General features: G+C 41.6%; 1 protein-coding gene across 8 annotated transcripts in view; it reads left to right on the forward strand.

Moving 5' to 3' along the window:
• DAZAP1 (DAZ associated protein 1) overlaps positions 1-16,724 on the forward strand; it is a 34,973-nt gene that overhangs the window by 15,869 nt on the left and 2,380 nt on the right. For 2 of the 8 annotated variants that reach the window (XM_078786413.1, XM_078786412.1), the window contains 4 exons: positions 854-1,034; positions 8,575-8,637; positions 9,279-9,419; positions 14,540-14,725. In XM_078786413.1, the coding sequence (XP_078642539.1) occupies positions 854-1,034; positions 8,575-8,637; positions 9,279-9,419; positions 14,540-14,725 (571 nt within the window). The remainder of the gene's footprint in view (positions 1-853; positions 1,035-8,574; positions 8,638-9,278; positions 9,420-14,539; positions 14,726-16,724) is intronic. The other 6 variants (XM_078786417.1, XM_078786416.1, XM_078786415.1 and 3 more) reach the window with 3 other exon arrangements.

Consider the following 16,724-nt stretch of genomic DNA (forward strand, 5'->3'; position numbering starts at 1 on the left):
TGAAATAAGCACAAAGTTAACAAACGATCTGGTTTTGGCTATTTTGGAAAAGGCTTATCAAGCAGGATACACAAAATTAGGTTTATCATTTATGAGACTGATTGCTGGATTTTTGGTTCAAGTGAGTGAAACATGTTCCTTTGGAGGTCCCAGTTCCCTTGTCACCTTCAGTAAAAGCTATAAATGATTGACCCCTTTTTCAAAGGGGACCTGATGTCCATCATGGGTGTTTTGCCCCATTTGTCATGAATTGCTGAAGGTGCCTGCCTTTGTTGATTAAAAATGTGATGTACATTTAGTAAAGTGTATTCATTGATGATGTTGAATGCGAAGCTTGACTTGTTTGCTTGAAATGCCCAGCTGCTGCTTCTTGAATGTTGGATCACGGGGCCCTTTTTAATTGGTGAAAGTGAATCGACCCAGCAATGGAGTTAGACCTTCCTGATGACGTGCATAAATGCTAGCTTTTCCTAATTGTTTTGCAATAATTTTGAAATGGACGACCTTTGATTTGGCATTCTCTCTATTATCTGATTATTGGAAGGTTGCAAAATTCTCCAAGATATTTGAAGCAGTTGGGCATGAACCATTGTTTATTGAGCACTGTTTTGCTTTTCATTTTTCCCTTAATGTGTAAATAGGTTATCCTCTGGCTGTTTTGCATAAGGCATGGTGGTAAGTAACCCTTTAGTTTTAACCTAAGTACCTAAGCCCTTAATTGGAAGCTAAGCTAAGCTTGAATGTTGAACCTTTCGTTGTAGAGAAAGGTCAGCTGAATGGGCTAACTAACATTGGAGCAGATGGTACTTAACTGATTGGTGTCGGTGACTGAGACTTGAACCTGTATGCACAGGTGGAGGTAAAAAGGGCTGAGCCTAGGGAGCGAGGCCAGGCAATGGGGGGGCCAGGAAGCAACGGCAGCCCCTGGGGTGGTCGTCCGATGCCCGGTGCTGCTAATGGATGGGCGGGTGGGCCGCCTCCTTCTGGTCCTTCCGGCCCTCCTGGCTGGCAACCCCCTGGCTATGGCCCTCCTGGTAAGGCACGAATGTGGTTGGTGCAGCCGTCTGTGTATCCATTGCTTTCAATAAATGGTGAAACTAACTGTGAAACTGTAATCCATTGTTTATGATGTACCATGTAATTCATAAATGATTTACAATGAAGGACAATATTTGCACTCCTTCCCTCCTCCCTTATTGTTTCCCCTTCTAAAAACATATAAATTGTCTCTAAACCGCTGTTTTTTTTTTAAGGCAAATTAAGATTACTCCCATTGCTGCTTTGTGCTGTTACCCCATTCCATTTATATTTTTCTTCGATATTTTGGTTATTTTTTTTTTCCGGAATTATTTTTTAACTTTTTCTCTGCTTCGTCTATTGTGGTTATTCCAATTATACTTTGCCTGCTGTACAAATGGAAATGCATGAAATAGGCAAGTTATTCGACAACTTGATGAACAGAAGCTTGGTGGATTAAAATGAACAAAAATATTAACACTTTATGCTAAAATATTTGTCTTCATTTGAAATTGCTATCAAGAGTAAGTTAAGGGGGAGGGGGTCTCTTGGCAGATTTGGGTTTTCCTCAACAATGTATTCATCGAACTATTATTTTTAGATTTCTTGATTGTTCAACTTCCAAGGAATAATAACGTTAAACTTTTAGAGCTCAGTTGTTGGGGGAGGTGAAGATTGGGGGCAGGTGGGGGTACATTTCATAAGCTTTCTTTCATGGGGGAAATTCCCAATATCAGATGCCCCTGCACAACCTGATAAATTATTTTGCCTTGCTTCATCCCAAAGGAACAGGTGAGGTCATAGTGCAGCAGATATGTGAAATATTTTGACAGAATTGTGGGTTTGATGATAAAAGCATGGCATTTGGCACACAGTTAGGACATACCCTTAGGAATATTTTTGGATATAGGAAAAAATTTTTTTTTTTTTTTTGATATTGGATATAATTTGCTTGATTATTTGATTTGATTATAATTATATTTGATTGATATTTGATATTGATATTTGATATTTGATTTGATTATAATTTGATTTGGATAAATTTGATATAATTTGATTATAAAATTTGATTGGATATTGGATAATTTTTGGATATAGGGACATCGCATATTTGTCCCATGGTAGCTGTGGCGGCCATTTTACAAAATGGCGGCCAAAATTTACTATTTTCGCCCATAAGTTGAATTATAACACACCTTGTTGATTCTCCTTCCCGATTGGCTAAAACACTCATGTGTGGTCACTAGTATAGCCTATTGCATAGTTAGTGCAAATTTTACCACTATGGACCGGTCCATAGTGGTGCCACGACACTATGGACCGGTCCATAGTGGTGCCACGACACTATGGACCGGTCCATAGTGGTGCCACGACACTATGGACCGGTCCATAGTGGTGCCACGACACTATGGACCGGTCCATAGTGGTGCCACGACACTATGGACCGGTCCATAGTGGTGCCACGACACTGGACCGGTCCATAGTGGTAAAATTTGCAATGGTTTTTACAAAGATCGTCTGAGTATTATGATACTTGTCGTTAATGTTTGCGGTGGCAGCAGCCGAACGCCTCAACATAGATGAGCTGTGGGTTGCCTTCGTTACCGGGAAGAGCTTTAGGTTCTTAGCAGCTCACGAGATGGCCCAGGCATTGGGGCCTGACAAGTGTCGAGGACTACCCTCATTTCATGCCTTCACTGGGTGTGATACCGTGTCAAGCTTTGGAGGCAGGAGCAAAAATACTGCATGGGAGACGTGGAAGGCCTGTGATGAGGTCACTGCGACCTTATGTGCCTTGGGCGCTACACCAAACCCCTCAATCGTAGATGACAGCCTGGACACCTTGGAGCGTTTCGTCGTTCTGTATGATCACACTAGCAGCCACGAGCATGTCAACGATGCAAGTAAGCAGCTCTTCACCCAGAAGGGTCGAGCAATAGATGCTCTCCCGCCAACTCGAGAAGCCCTCAGACAGCACATCAGGAGAACTGCCTACCAAGCTGGCTACTGTTGGGGCCAGATGATGTTTGCTGCTGCAGAGCTCCCATCCCCTAGCGAATGGGGGTGGGTGAAGAGTGACACTGGCTGGGACGTCTGCTGGACAACCCTCCCGAAGGCAACGCAAGCATGCCGGCAACTTCTCAGATGCGGCTGCAAGAAGGGATGCAGAGGACAATGCAAGTGTAGGAAGGCTGTACTCCAATGCACGGCACTATGCCACTGCGGCGGACAGTGTGCTCGGGAGTAGAACTTGCAGTATCATGGACGGCTTAGAGAACACAACCATAACCCCTTTGTATAGGTCAACTGGGGATTGCAGACCCCATCTACTACCATGCTTTAATACCCAATGAGAATATTTCGTTAGCTGATAAGATCCAACTACATAACGTACATGTGTAAATGGGTGGTTGGCATTAATGTACGTTTGATGCTCGGTTTGCTCACCTAGATCGCCTTTGTCCGCATGGCGGATTGTTATATTTTAATATGATGTAGACATGTACCCACTGACAATGTGAGGGTAAAAGATAAATGTAAGATAATATGTAAGGGTAAATGCACTTGCACAGTGGCAGTGCAGTTTAATGTTAAACCGATCATTTTCAGAGTGCAAAATACGGACAAAACTCATAAGAAAACCCAAATTTTGCGTAATTGTTGCCTAATAGGCCCAATAAATCGGTTATGTAAGGTGTTTGACCTTTAATTGGCATCCCAGGTTATATTTTAAGTGATATTGCATCACTTGCATGCATCTCCACTTGAAAAACGTGCACAACTCCTCCAGATTATGTGTTATGTAATACCCGATAACGGCCATTTTGTAAAATGGCCGCCATTTTGGCCCCAGGAGGAATATGCAATGTCCCTATATCCAAAAATCTTCCTAGTGGTATGTACTAAATGTGAGCCAAATTCTATGCTTTTATCATCAAACCCACAATATTTGCACATATCTGCTTTGCACTATCATTATAGTGGGCGTGCCCTAGATCTATATTCTAGCAACCCCCAGGTGGCCTACTTTAACACAGCACCCAATGTGTGAAAGGCTCACCGAAACAAACACCCCGTCTTCAAATTATCCATTTGGATCAGGTTTAAATAATTCCATCTTTTTTTGATATGTTAGCTGGCACCAATATGGTTGCAATAGTGAATATTTAAGGTAAGGGTATTTTGTATAAAACAGCCAATAAAGTTATTTTATCTTTGCATTTTGAATGTGGGTATCAATATTTTGTGAACATGTATTCTAATTCTATTTCGGTGTTTTCGTCTTCCTCCAGCGTGTTTGCTTTCTATTGCCTTAAGTTTTATTATTTTTATTTTTTAGGCATTACTTTGTCTGCTTGTGTGTTTGCAATCACTCCTATAATTATTTACTATTGCTTTGGCATTCCATTATAGTCGGTCTTGGTCTCCCATTGTCACTCGTTTGTTGTGTTCTTGGTCTTTCATCGTTACTGTTCAGTTGCAAAGACTCGACGTGTGTCAGAACTGTCGTTACTTTTGTTTTAAGATTGTGGCTGACTTGACCTTTGGTAGGAATGTGACTCGGCTGACCTGTGGTATGAAGTTGTAGTTTTCACAGTCCACACCAAGTCGTTTTGCATGCAAACAAAGCTTGAAATACATAGACATTGCCAGTACATGACTGCAGCCAGTGTTTTTTCCCCTGATTGTGGAAAATGGATAACATTCACGGGATCAGTGACTTAAAACACAACCATCAGAAAAGAGGGGGAGGGGGGGGGGGGGGGGGTGGCTGAGAGGGGTGAAGGGGAGAGAATTGAATGCAGTAAATCACAACCAGAACGATACTCTTCGACACCACGACATCGACTGATATGTCTCTTCCCACATTATAATACTTGTACCAAGTTTGATTTAAATCTATTCAGCTGTTCTCAAGTTATCACATTTTTACCTGACCTGACATGACCTCTGACCTTTGACCTCTTGCCCCCAAAATTTAATCGTTTCATGTTAACATCATTCTACATACCTGTACCAAGTTTGAATTGGATCCCTTTAGCCGTTCTCAAGTTTTTAACCTTTGACCTCTTGGCCCCAAAATGTAATCTGTTCATCTCTTTACATCATTATGCATTGGTGTACCAAATTTGGTCAGAATCCCATCACTGGTTCACAAGTTATTGCGGTAACGAAAACCCATCACTGACGGTAACCAAAACCTATCGGGACGGGCGGACGGACAACCTGAAAACACAATGCCTCTGGCGACTTTGTCAACGGAGGCATAAAACCCTCAAATTGACGCACGAGGCATATCGTTAAGAGATACCCGGAGCACGAGCACATCCTCCTCCACACGCGTCGATCACAGCTGCTTTGTATGAGCATTGCTGTGAATCTAGATTGCTGGCACAAAATACCATACTGAATAAAATTCCATGTAACGCCCAGTTAAGTTGAAATTCAATTTGAAAGCCAGTGCATTTTGCTGAAAATTTGAACATTTGTTATTAAAAGGTGAGGATTCCATCAGTCGTGGAAAAAGAAACGAGGCCTCCAGCTTCAATCTCGTGGTTTCTGCCGTCGTACGGTAATAAAAACAAATTTGTGCCGTTGGAAAGCTAATTATTGATTTACTTGTACAAATAATTTACGTCCGTTTAATCAGAAGGGTTCCTGTTTTAAGTCTGAAATTGAAGCAGAAGCTGGAATCTTCTTCCTGGTGGACGGAGCTTCATGCAGCGGCTCTCATGGTAACATTTATGATGATACAACTGCAGGGAACCCTTCAGAATGACACAGAAGAAGCACAACATTTTATATATAGTAATACTTCTCAAAACAAAGGAACACAAACGACAATGATGACCAACAACAGCAACTCTATGTTATAAAAGTAGCTTTTTCATGTGTTTCACTTCATTTTACATCCTCGTTGACATTCATAGATCGATGTGCATTACTTCATTATTCTGATAACTGCACTTATACACTTGAAGTGTTAATTCCTTTCCACTTTTGTTGTCCTTTTTAATTTTATCCATTATTTTCACACATTACAATATCTTCTTCATTCCCCCTCTCCCTCTCTTCGTTTTCATTAATTTGTTCATTTGGGCTTTTGCTTACCTGCCTGAGTGAAATATTTGGACTCTACTACTTTAACTTTTTATTTTATCCCTTCATTGCTCCAAATTTATACGTAGGGGTAGCCCTGGTCTACTTTTTTTATTTTTTTTTTGGACATGCCCTTGATGCGACCAGGTGAAAGTTGCATGAAGATGGCTCTTCCCAAAAGGTAAAATGGCTTAATTTTGCCAAACGTAGAAGCCTTTGGCCAAAATGTACGTATTTTGAATTTCACACCAAGTTAGCGTATATTGTACGCAAACCGGATTTTGGCCTTTCTCTTCCTTCCTGTCTTTTGCATTGTCATGGCCTTGTTCTGTCTTGTCTTTCCTGACCAAGGCTCTTTTTTTCACTGCAATAGATAGCTATTTGCCATTGATGGGGATGGTTTCTCGCCAAAATAAAACCATCATGTGCCTTTGTTTAAAAAGGACCCAGATCTAGTGAATCGTCTTGGTCAAGTCGTTCAAAGGCCCAGTTGGCTGCTTTGCTAACAGCTGGCAGAGCTGTGGGGTGCATTCTCCGGTAGTAGCAGTAGTGCACTGACGAACCTTTTTCAACTAAACTTGTAATCGCTACTTTTGATCTGCATTTACCTCGCTATTGATGGTCTTGCTTTTCGAAGGTAGTTTGTGATTATCACACCTTTCTTTCACAGTTCCAGAAAAATTGTGACCACCTTTGAGTTTGAGCATTGGGCATCATCGGGGTTTTTTTTTAAATGCAACTTTTTGGGTGGGGGGGGGGGTGGGGAGGTGGGTTTGTTTAATCCTTTTTTCCCCTTGAGAGCTTGTCCTTAAGTTATGTAACACCTCATGCAGGTTGGATATTTGCATCATAAATTAGGTAGCCAACAACTGGGTTGTTGCACTGTTCAACAAGGGATTGTGGAAAAGATTTACCAGCCATGGTATATTATTTTAATTCCTAGAATACATTAATGCACAGCCTACTTGATTTCCATTTAACTAGCAGCTGTTTCTAAGAAATCTACTTTTTTTTTCTCTTTTTTTTTGTATACAGGATCGAGGCTCATGAAAGAGCTAACATTTACCACACAAAAAAATCAGACACACAAAACATATAATAAGGGTAGCGGTAGACAAGATGGGGAGAGAAGGGAAAACACAAACCCAACATTTGAGAGCAGCGACATCGGGAGATCTGTGAGAGGGTGAGGGGTGGGAGAAGTATATAACACAAGGACACTGCAAGGACTTCCAGGAAGGAAGTTGGTATTTCAAAAAAGTGAATCGGGTGAAATTAGTGGGGGTAGAAAAGATCAAGATTTTGGATGGGGGAAGATAAGAGACTTTTCTTGTGACAGGCCTTTTATGGTCCGTCTCAGTGCTCGCTCTGCAGGTTGGAGTATTGTGGGCAGAAGTTATGCGGCTGGTCAAGGCACTTGCACTGCTGGCAGGCCTTTTGCCTCTTGTCTTTGTGCTTGTGCTGCGAATGGGTCTTTTGCAGTTAGTCAGAGACCTCATGCTGTGGGCAGGCCTTTTACAGTCGGGCAGTCATTTTGCATTTGGTCAAGGTACTCTCTTGGTTCTGAGGTCAGTCCAAGGGGTCCCACCCTAGACAGGCCTTTTGTGTTCGGTTGAGGTGCTCTCAGCGGCAAGTCGTTGGTAGTCGGCTGACATTGCTCTTTGCGGGACTCACTGGGGGCAGGTTGCAGGCAGACCTGCGGTCACGACGATGAACCTGCTTTCTTTGCGCTGTACTTTTGCATCCATTGGGCTCTCAAGCCATGTCGCAGCAGGATTTTTTTCAAAACCTCGGTTTATCCTTGGTTGCCCAAACTTTCTTCTATGCTGTGTGGGGGGGGTTTTTTTTTTTTTTTTTCCTTTCCCCCTTAATAAATAATAACATTACTCTGGCAACCTCCATCAGTTAAAATCATGCTTTGACGATCTGTAGTGTGCTGCCTCAGTTGGGAGCCGTGTGATGTTTAAACCATTCAAAAGTTCTGCAGTTGCCTTGTGCGAAATCGACTTTTCTTTACCCACAAATCCCCTGCTGAAACGATTATTGTGAAATTAAAACAAAACAAAATTCTCCTCTATTACTTGCCTTCATATTGTTCTTAATTCTTTATTCCTCGTTTCCTTTCACGTTCATATACTTCTCCTTCAAGCTGTTTTGTGGCAACCCCTGATAATTTGCAACATTTGCTCACCAAAAACAATTTGGCATTGGATTGAGGCACGTTTTTCCTTGAATTACCGTGTCTACCTTTTTTCCTTAAATTGCCGTGGCTACCTTTTCCAGTGGGTCCAAATGAAAAATGCATTTTGCATTGCAATGTCACTAGTTGGAGTATGAATAGAGAAAGGGCTGTATGTTTCCTTTATAGCAAGTTTACGGCTTGATTGCCGTTATAATCTTTCTTTCCCCTTTCCCCCTCTCCTCTCGGCGGGCGGCTTGGGCAACTTGCGGCAGCAGCTGTTCGGGCAATGTATGGTCGAGGTCGTGTTCTCCGAGCCCTTTCTCCTAGACAGGGCTCTGGTTTGTATTTTTGATAAGATATTTAGAGATAAGTGCATTCACATACTATAAGTGCAGACATGGGTACAGAATAAGTTTATCATAATTATTTTGGGTTTTATATAGACACACACACACCCCTCTTATGTCCTTGTAATCTCCAACACCAAGACTGTCTGTTATGAACAGAGAGGAATTGTTGTGAAGAGAGAATAAGATAAGTGGGAATTTATTTTCTATTAATGAATGATTGACTGACGTTTTAGGCATTGGATAGGTATTTACCTGTCTTGCGTAGTTCTGTTGTGTTGAATTTGTGACGCAGGTGAACATGTGACCGTTATAAACGGCTGATATAGTTTGCAGCTCAACGTTGTCTGCATGTTAATCAAGTGTTGCAAATATCAAGTAAAACTCGGTGGCAGACATAACCAAAGGTTCCGTCCCCGTCCCCCCACCCCCCATCCCCTCCTTTGGTACATTTATTTATTTCTACCTTCCATCTAAGTATGCAGCAGCTGGTCTTGTTCAGTTACATAATAGTAAAATCAGTTGGTAAATTATTGAAATTTTGTTGCCTTTACTTTTCATTCATTTGTTTGGACATCGCTGTTGTTAGATGTTATTTGTTTAAGTGAATTCAACTTCATTGTTTCATCCAGCGGGATTTGGTGGAGGCAGGGGTGTCCCACCACCATACAACCCTTATGGACCACCACCTTCCACTCCTGGTTCCTACAATCAGCCTGCACCAACCCAAGGATTTAATCAGGGTGGCTTCCCCCCACCACCCCCGCAATATAGTGAGTAATTTTCAATTTGTGCTTGCCTTTCATTCTCTTTTTCATCACTGTTTTTATTCGTTCTCACCTTCCTCCTTTCCCTTCTCTGATTACCTTTTTTTGCAAGTTGCTCATGGCTGTTGCTGAGAAACAAAAAAAAATTTTATATCTATTTTTTATACATACAAATAATTTATACAAATACATAATAGAAACATAATTAAATAATAATTTATACATACAAATAATATTTTATAAATATTGTTTTAGAAATATACAAAAACATGTTGTTTTTTTTGCTGAGAAACAAAACTATGAAAATGTATTTTACAAGTCATCCTTCACGTCCTTTTTGATTCTACCTTTTCCTCTTTGGTTCCACAAAAGTTAACGGCCCTTGTAATCCCTGCATCTTTCATTTTGCGGTTTGTTGAAATAACTGCGTCAGGGTTGGATTATGTTGCATTATTTTTTTTTTCAATTAAGTTGCTTTTTAGCAGCTGCCCGCAAAAAAAAAGCCGTTTTGTTGTAATTTGCACATTTGTCGTTCATTTTGCCATCACAAATTGGCCAGGGTTCAGAGACCTGTTGTTTTGTGGCGAATGTCGAGTTTTGCTTCGTCACTTTTCGAAAGTTGATGTCCCATACCCGTCCAGCACTTCTTGTATTTCGAGCCGAGGCATGAAAAATGTTTTGTTGACCGTAAGGACACCAATAATTGTGCACACTCTATGTGTGATCCCTTTAGATTTCTTACCACTTCTTACTCACTACTAATCCTTCCCATTCCCTTCGGCAGCGAGAGGATTTCTTTTCATATTTGGCATAGTTTGCCACTTGTAATATCCGCTCCATCTAGCAGAGGTCAATGGTTCAACATGTACAGGTGAAAATCGAAAGTCGATCTCCCCACACTGAGGTTTTGAATGACCTGACGCTGAGGAATGCAAAAAATTGGTGTTTGGCCAGGCCGTTTTCCGATTCCATGAGGAACAGACATTGCCTTGTTTTGATGTAGTAGGAGGCCATCAAATCTCGACACCGATTTCTGAACAAGGAGAGAAAATGGCCTTAAACACTGAATTGACAAAGCCAAGCACTGAAACTTTACTACTCTAAAAACCAAACTTGATGCACCACCCTGATCGTAGTTCCCTTAACATTAATTCCTGTATTGATACATACATTAATAAGGTTTACCGATTGAGAATGGGCCGAGGACTGGGCGATCATTTAAATTTTAAATGAACGCTCATTCTGGAAGCAAAAAAAAACCCCCAAAAAATAGGCCTTGCGAAGCTGATAACTTGGTGGCTTCGTGGACAATGGACATTCCACCCAACAAATGGCCTGGCAGGTCATGTCAGGCACCCAAAAGCACAACGAACAGTACTTTGATTTTAAACTGGGCATATGAACACTAATCGGTGGAGGGAGGAGGCGGAGGAGTGGGGGGTGAGGGTGTGGAGGACAATGATTCTGCTTCGAACCAACTGATTCCACAATTATGTTCCCGAACAAACCATGCTGAAATAAATAAATAGAGGGATAAATAAATAAATAGAGGGATAAATAAATAAATAGAGGGATAAATAAATAAATAGAGGGATAAATAAATAAATGGACCAGAGTGGGTGGTGGCAAAATAAATAAACCTTTGGTTATGTTTTACTTGATATTTAAGACGCTTCACATGCAGACAACATTGAGCTGCAAACTATCAGCTGTTATACCGGTCAAATGTTCACCTACGTCACAAATTCAACACAATGGAACTGCACAATACAAGTAAATACCTATCCAATGCCGAAACCGTCAATCGATCAGTTATTAATGGAAAAATAAATTCCCACTTATCTTCTCTTCAAAATCCCCTGCTCGGGTATTAGTCCAGCTCCAGCAGATAACGACAACAATAGTTCACTTTATGATACAACAACAACAACAACATGCATTTTAAGGCCATTTTCCCTGCTAGAGCGGGGGTTAGCCTTGCGGTCCCCATGACAATCTTCTCCATTTTGCCCTATTTTCTGCATCTCTCCTTGTTAGCCCCCTTGCCCGCATTTCTTCTTCCACCATCTTTAGCCAAGTCTTTCTCGGTCTTCCCCGTCCTCTACTTCCTTCTACATTCATTTCCATCACTCTTCTCAACCAGTCACTTTCATCCTTCCTCAACACATGACCAAACCATCTCAACCTGTTCCTCTTCACAGCATCCATCACAGTCTCTATTCCCATCATCTTTCGCAATTCATCATTTGTCTTCCTCTCTCTCAACGATACTCCGCACATCCACCGAACCCATTCGCATTTCCGCCCTTTCCAGCCTTCGTTGCTGCTCTACGTTCATTACCCATGTCTCGCTCCCATAAATCATAACACTTCTCACACGTGCAGCATACACCTTTCCCTTCAGCTTCAACGACACTCCCCTCCTCATCAGCACGCCACTCAATTCCCGAAACTTCTTCCATGCACATCTCACTCTAGCAACCGTTGCCGAGTCTGATCCACCTTCTCCATTCAGCATGTCTCCGAGGTAGCAAAATGTTTTCACACCTTAGTTCACTTTATGATAGAAGCATACAAATTACGTAGTTACTTTTGAGACTGAAAAATACGTTAGCTATCTGAAATTCCAAGATGGCTGCCTTTGAGCGTACTGAAGTTTGGCTTTCGACCTTGATGTAAGAATTATGATGTTCTGTAGTTTGCTTTAGTTTCGACTTTGATGTAAAAAATTATTTAAGATGCTTTCTGATATTTTGAGTGCAGTTGTAATTGGCTTCAAACGCTGTTAACGTATGTTAGTTTAGGAGGATTCTAATATGGTTTAAATTAGATGCTCATGGAAGATGTCTTGGATTTATGTGTTCTCTCGCTTGAGGTAAGTTCTGCTTCTTTTAAATAATTTCAAATGAAATGACAGGAAAACTACATTATCTCAAACCCAGACTCATATTTTATGTCACACCAACTTAATGGGATGAAGACATAGCTTGATGTGGATGTGGAGCAGTGGGCCAACCAATCGCTACACAAAGCTGTGCATGCTAAACCAAAATGGCAGCACTTGCATTGCCCATGGCGGCATTCTGTCTTGCAACCTTATTTGGTTAGCTCCTGGCAACAAGCAGCAATTGGAGGAAGTGTTGTCCACCGAACCTGCCACGCTTCATCCTTCAGAATCCAGCCCCAGTCGGCACGACATGGAACCTCTGGCTGACAGATTGTTGATTGGCTTCAGATGCATTCTGACTGGACAGCTGCTTGCTTCGTATGCTGTAAGAGGGCAGCTTTAGTTGGTGGAATGGTGTCGTATGGTCGTTACATTTGGTCAAACGTGGCGTGTCTTGCTTCATTGACACCCGTAGGTTTACTGGATCGGTCATACAGGGTGACCACAAACTTCTCAAGAATCTGTTTGTGCTCATCGATAACCCTTCGGGGATACTGACAGATGATGAAACGCATCAGATCCTTCAGCACCATGTGTCCCAGGTTTGCCAAGCTGATTTCTTCCTTCTCACATGAAAGGAAGAAGTTTCATCACATATGAATGACCAGTTACAAGAACATAATCCCTTGTGTTTTGTCTTGGCCAATTGCTTCAAATACGTTCTGGATGGCAAACCATCTCTTGCTGGACCCTTGACTAAGCATGGCTCGAAGAAAGCCCTGCCAATCTTGTGGTGTTTTGCTTGAACCAGTCACCCTCCTCCTCCTCCATCCTCATCCCCCTTTTTATATTTTTTATTTTTTATTTTTAATACCTCGTGCCAGACTTCAAACTGTTTGAGACATCACATCCAACACACTATCCGTGCACTTGTACTTGCCAGCAAGAGTTTCAATGACTGGAGGAACATCATCTCTGGCACAGTCTTCAAATGACGTGTGTGTGTGTGGGATGACGAGGAATTCATCAGAGCTGAACCCATCATCGATGACATCTGAGTTTGGCCCACAATGTTGGGTTGTTGTCTGACTCGCAAATTTCAAGCAATTGTGATGTTTGGCAGGAGTGAAGTTTCCCATTGTCACTCAAAGCTGACGGCACTCTTGTTTTCATACTGGAAGAAGTCATTTTGGTGTCATGGCAACCATCTTGTGAAAGGGCGGCCATCTTTATTTTTTGAGTGGCTGACGTTTTATTTCAAGGAAGTAGCCCTGTTCGTTTTTGCGCAATTTGGTGCTTGCATCGGGATTTGAACGATTTGGCTAAAATATGCAGTTATCTGCTGGGATATATATATATATATATATATATGTGTGAAATGTAGTTTTTGTTTTTTATGCATTACCCCTGTTTATAATAATTTGGCCTGCCCTTCCTTGCTATTATATAACCCTCCCCCCTCCCATACCCCCTCCTTCCTCTTCATAGTAAACTCCTTTGCCTCTTGTTTTATATTACATGCTTCATGATGTCTTCTCACGTTCAACCCATCATCATATACGCAGCTCCCTCAATCATTGACCCTTTGCTTGCAGCTCACCTCCCTTTGACCCTCATCTTCATGATGATCCCATACCCCAATATGTACAATTTCTCTGTATCTGTCTCTCTCCCGCTCCCTCTCCGTCCCCCTCTCTCTAATGCCAACATCCCAGAATACACGTTGACTGCTCCAATTGAAGCAGCAACCTCTGTTACTGTTTTGCAAAATGTTCTGTGTTCGAGTATCTGTGCCGGTTTTTGTGCCTAATTGGTGACCACCCACAACATAGTGTTTGCATCTCTCAGCTCCAGCAAATGTATTTTACCTAAATTGACTTGCTATGTATATTTTTGTGGAAAGATTGTATGGCTTGTAGTTACAATAACCACAGCTTACCTATTACTAAAGCTCCTGTAACTCTAACATTATTTTGATGCATTTTGTGGTGTTATGTTCACAAGTTATTCATTTTAAGGGTACAAACGTTGCCAGTCAGTATGTGCTTGTTAGTCATATATTGTACGTGCAAAATGTGATGACATGTTGGGGCTTGTGCAGCATCGCAGCTCACCCGCATTCCGCACCGAAGTGCTAAGTACTTAGTCTAGTGCAGACGTGTTAGTGTGATGGCGAAAGGGGCTAGTAACCGGCTACACAGCTTGAAGAGAGTCTTGATACTCGGTTCTGTGCTGCCAGGCATGCCTTCTTCCTTCACTGCCTTTCGAGCACCCAGTGCACCGCCACAGAAATTTGCCCCTCCCCTGGCCATGCCACGACACTCGGGCATCGCCATTACTGGGCAGCTACCATTCTCAGGCCCCCCTCAAATGCCAGGCAAGGCTCTGGCCCGACTCCCTGACATGTCGTCCTTCAAGGACTTTGGTATGTGTGTGGTGGTTGTCCTGTATCTTTTTTATGTTCTTGCTATTTTCAATCCATCCCATCCCAACTCTATTTCCTTTGCTTCTTTAGCTAAAGTAGAAAGTCAGGCTGTTATGTAGCCCTGATGCTCTCACCCCTTTTAACCTATTTCCTCATTGCCTCTAAACATGCAGTATGTTTGTTTCATTCTGGTGACATTTTTGCTAAACTATATAATTATTCTCGGTGGCTTTCACATGACGTGTTCATAATCATCCCTTGTATTGTTATACTTGGCCCACATGTCTTCCCCCACCGCTCCCCCACAATTTTGTTATTGCTGATCTAAGACTTGCTGCAAAGGCTTTTTCATATTGCATGAACATGTTGGTAGCCATTTGCCAAATAGTCTGGGATTCCAATATCGTAACGCCAAACCTTGTGTCCATGACTAGAAAGGATGTGTTGTTATTGATTTCCACTATCTTTTAACGAATCAAACAGAAGCTTAAAAAAAATACAGCAATGTTTCAGCCTTCAGATGACGTAATCACTTGAATATAATTTGCAGCTGAAAAAAAAATCTCAGGAAAATCGCAGTTTCCATGTGTAACCCGCATTCCAAAAATGAACTTGAGATCAGGACTGGAAATGTAGGGAACTCAAAGTCCGTGTTTTGGGGATTATGAAGAGATCCGTTTAGATTGTTTAATTCCGCATAACGGATGACATGTCGCATGTATTACGGTACGACTTGTAATACCCCACTATGGTGGTGGCTGGGATCCTGCTCTGAATCCACAATCTCAAAATATGTATAAACTAATGTGTGGATATGTGGGCAGATAATTACAAGGATAAAGAAAATAAATGGGTTGTATTAACATGGTGGGGGCGGAAAGTGATGCGTCACCTAAACCACTCGTGTTGGAATAAATGCATAAAAAGATTAAATATATATATATATATATATATAATTTATGATATTTGGGGATCAATCTTACACCTGGATTTAAATGGAGCCTCATCTGAGAACAAACAATATTTGTGCATTTCGCTTGATGTGTATCCGAAGCGTTGTAATACCACTACCTGGTTTAAATGTCGACAGATTTGACCCAAGTGTATGAAAACGCTGAATGATGTGTTGAGGTTAAATTGTTAGAGTGCCAAAGTAATAAATCTCCCCAATATTTACCCCCATCTTGATATTAAATAATTTTTAAAGATAGTTCAGAATTAGAACTTCTGCTTTGTTTGTGCTGTTTATTTTTGGGACGAATTCATAGATCACCTGTTATGATATGTATGCTTGATTAGTTAGGTATGCATGTTTTCGAATAGTCATTGAGGTTTGGGGGGTGTATGTATGGTATCACGCACTCATTTCTCCCCCCCCCCCCTCCCCCCCCCCCATAAAAGTACTGTATAGTATATAGTCGTAAAAAGCCTGTCAAAGGTTTACGGGTTGGAACGGTTTATCCGGTGCCGCCTCGTGAGCATGCCAAAGTCCGAAGCCTCAGCCGAGTGTGAGGTGTGCTTTATATCTTTATTTATTCGACATCCTACGGATGTAAATGAACACTCGTTTTACTCTACGTCCGTTACACATCACGTGCAGCGAATTTCACCTCCCTGCCCATTTTTTTTTTTTTGGCGTTTCTGTACACCGCCCCTGAGGCTCGATTTGCAAGCCACCGTCTACAATTCCAATAGAAGAGACATAATTACTCTTTTATGGAAAATGCTTTTTTTGAGCATGTTTTATCCTCAAAAATAGACTGGAGTGAACACATTCCTGGCCTTTAAATCATACCCTTATGAAGGGGGACAGACAACTGCACAAACACACAAACTGTGTTCTATGTGGTAGATGATTTATAGTTTGTGAATTCGAGATTTGTAGGAATAATAACATCGTGTAGTGTAGTTTGATCGCCAGTTCTTGAAACGCCCTCGTGTTGCCTGCTCGCTTCGTTCAAACGAGTACGGTGTCTTTTTTTGGGCGCAAAGTAATGCA

This window comes from Myxine glutinosa, chromosome 11 (genome assembly GCF_964187855.1).
Source record: "Myxine glutinosa chromosome 11, kmMyxGlut1.1, whole genome shotgun sequence".
In the NCBI taxonomy this organism is placed as follows: domain Eukaryota; kingdom Metazoa; phylum Chordata; class Myxini; order Myxiniformes; family Myxinidae; genus Myxine; species Myxine glutinosa.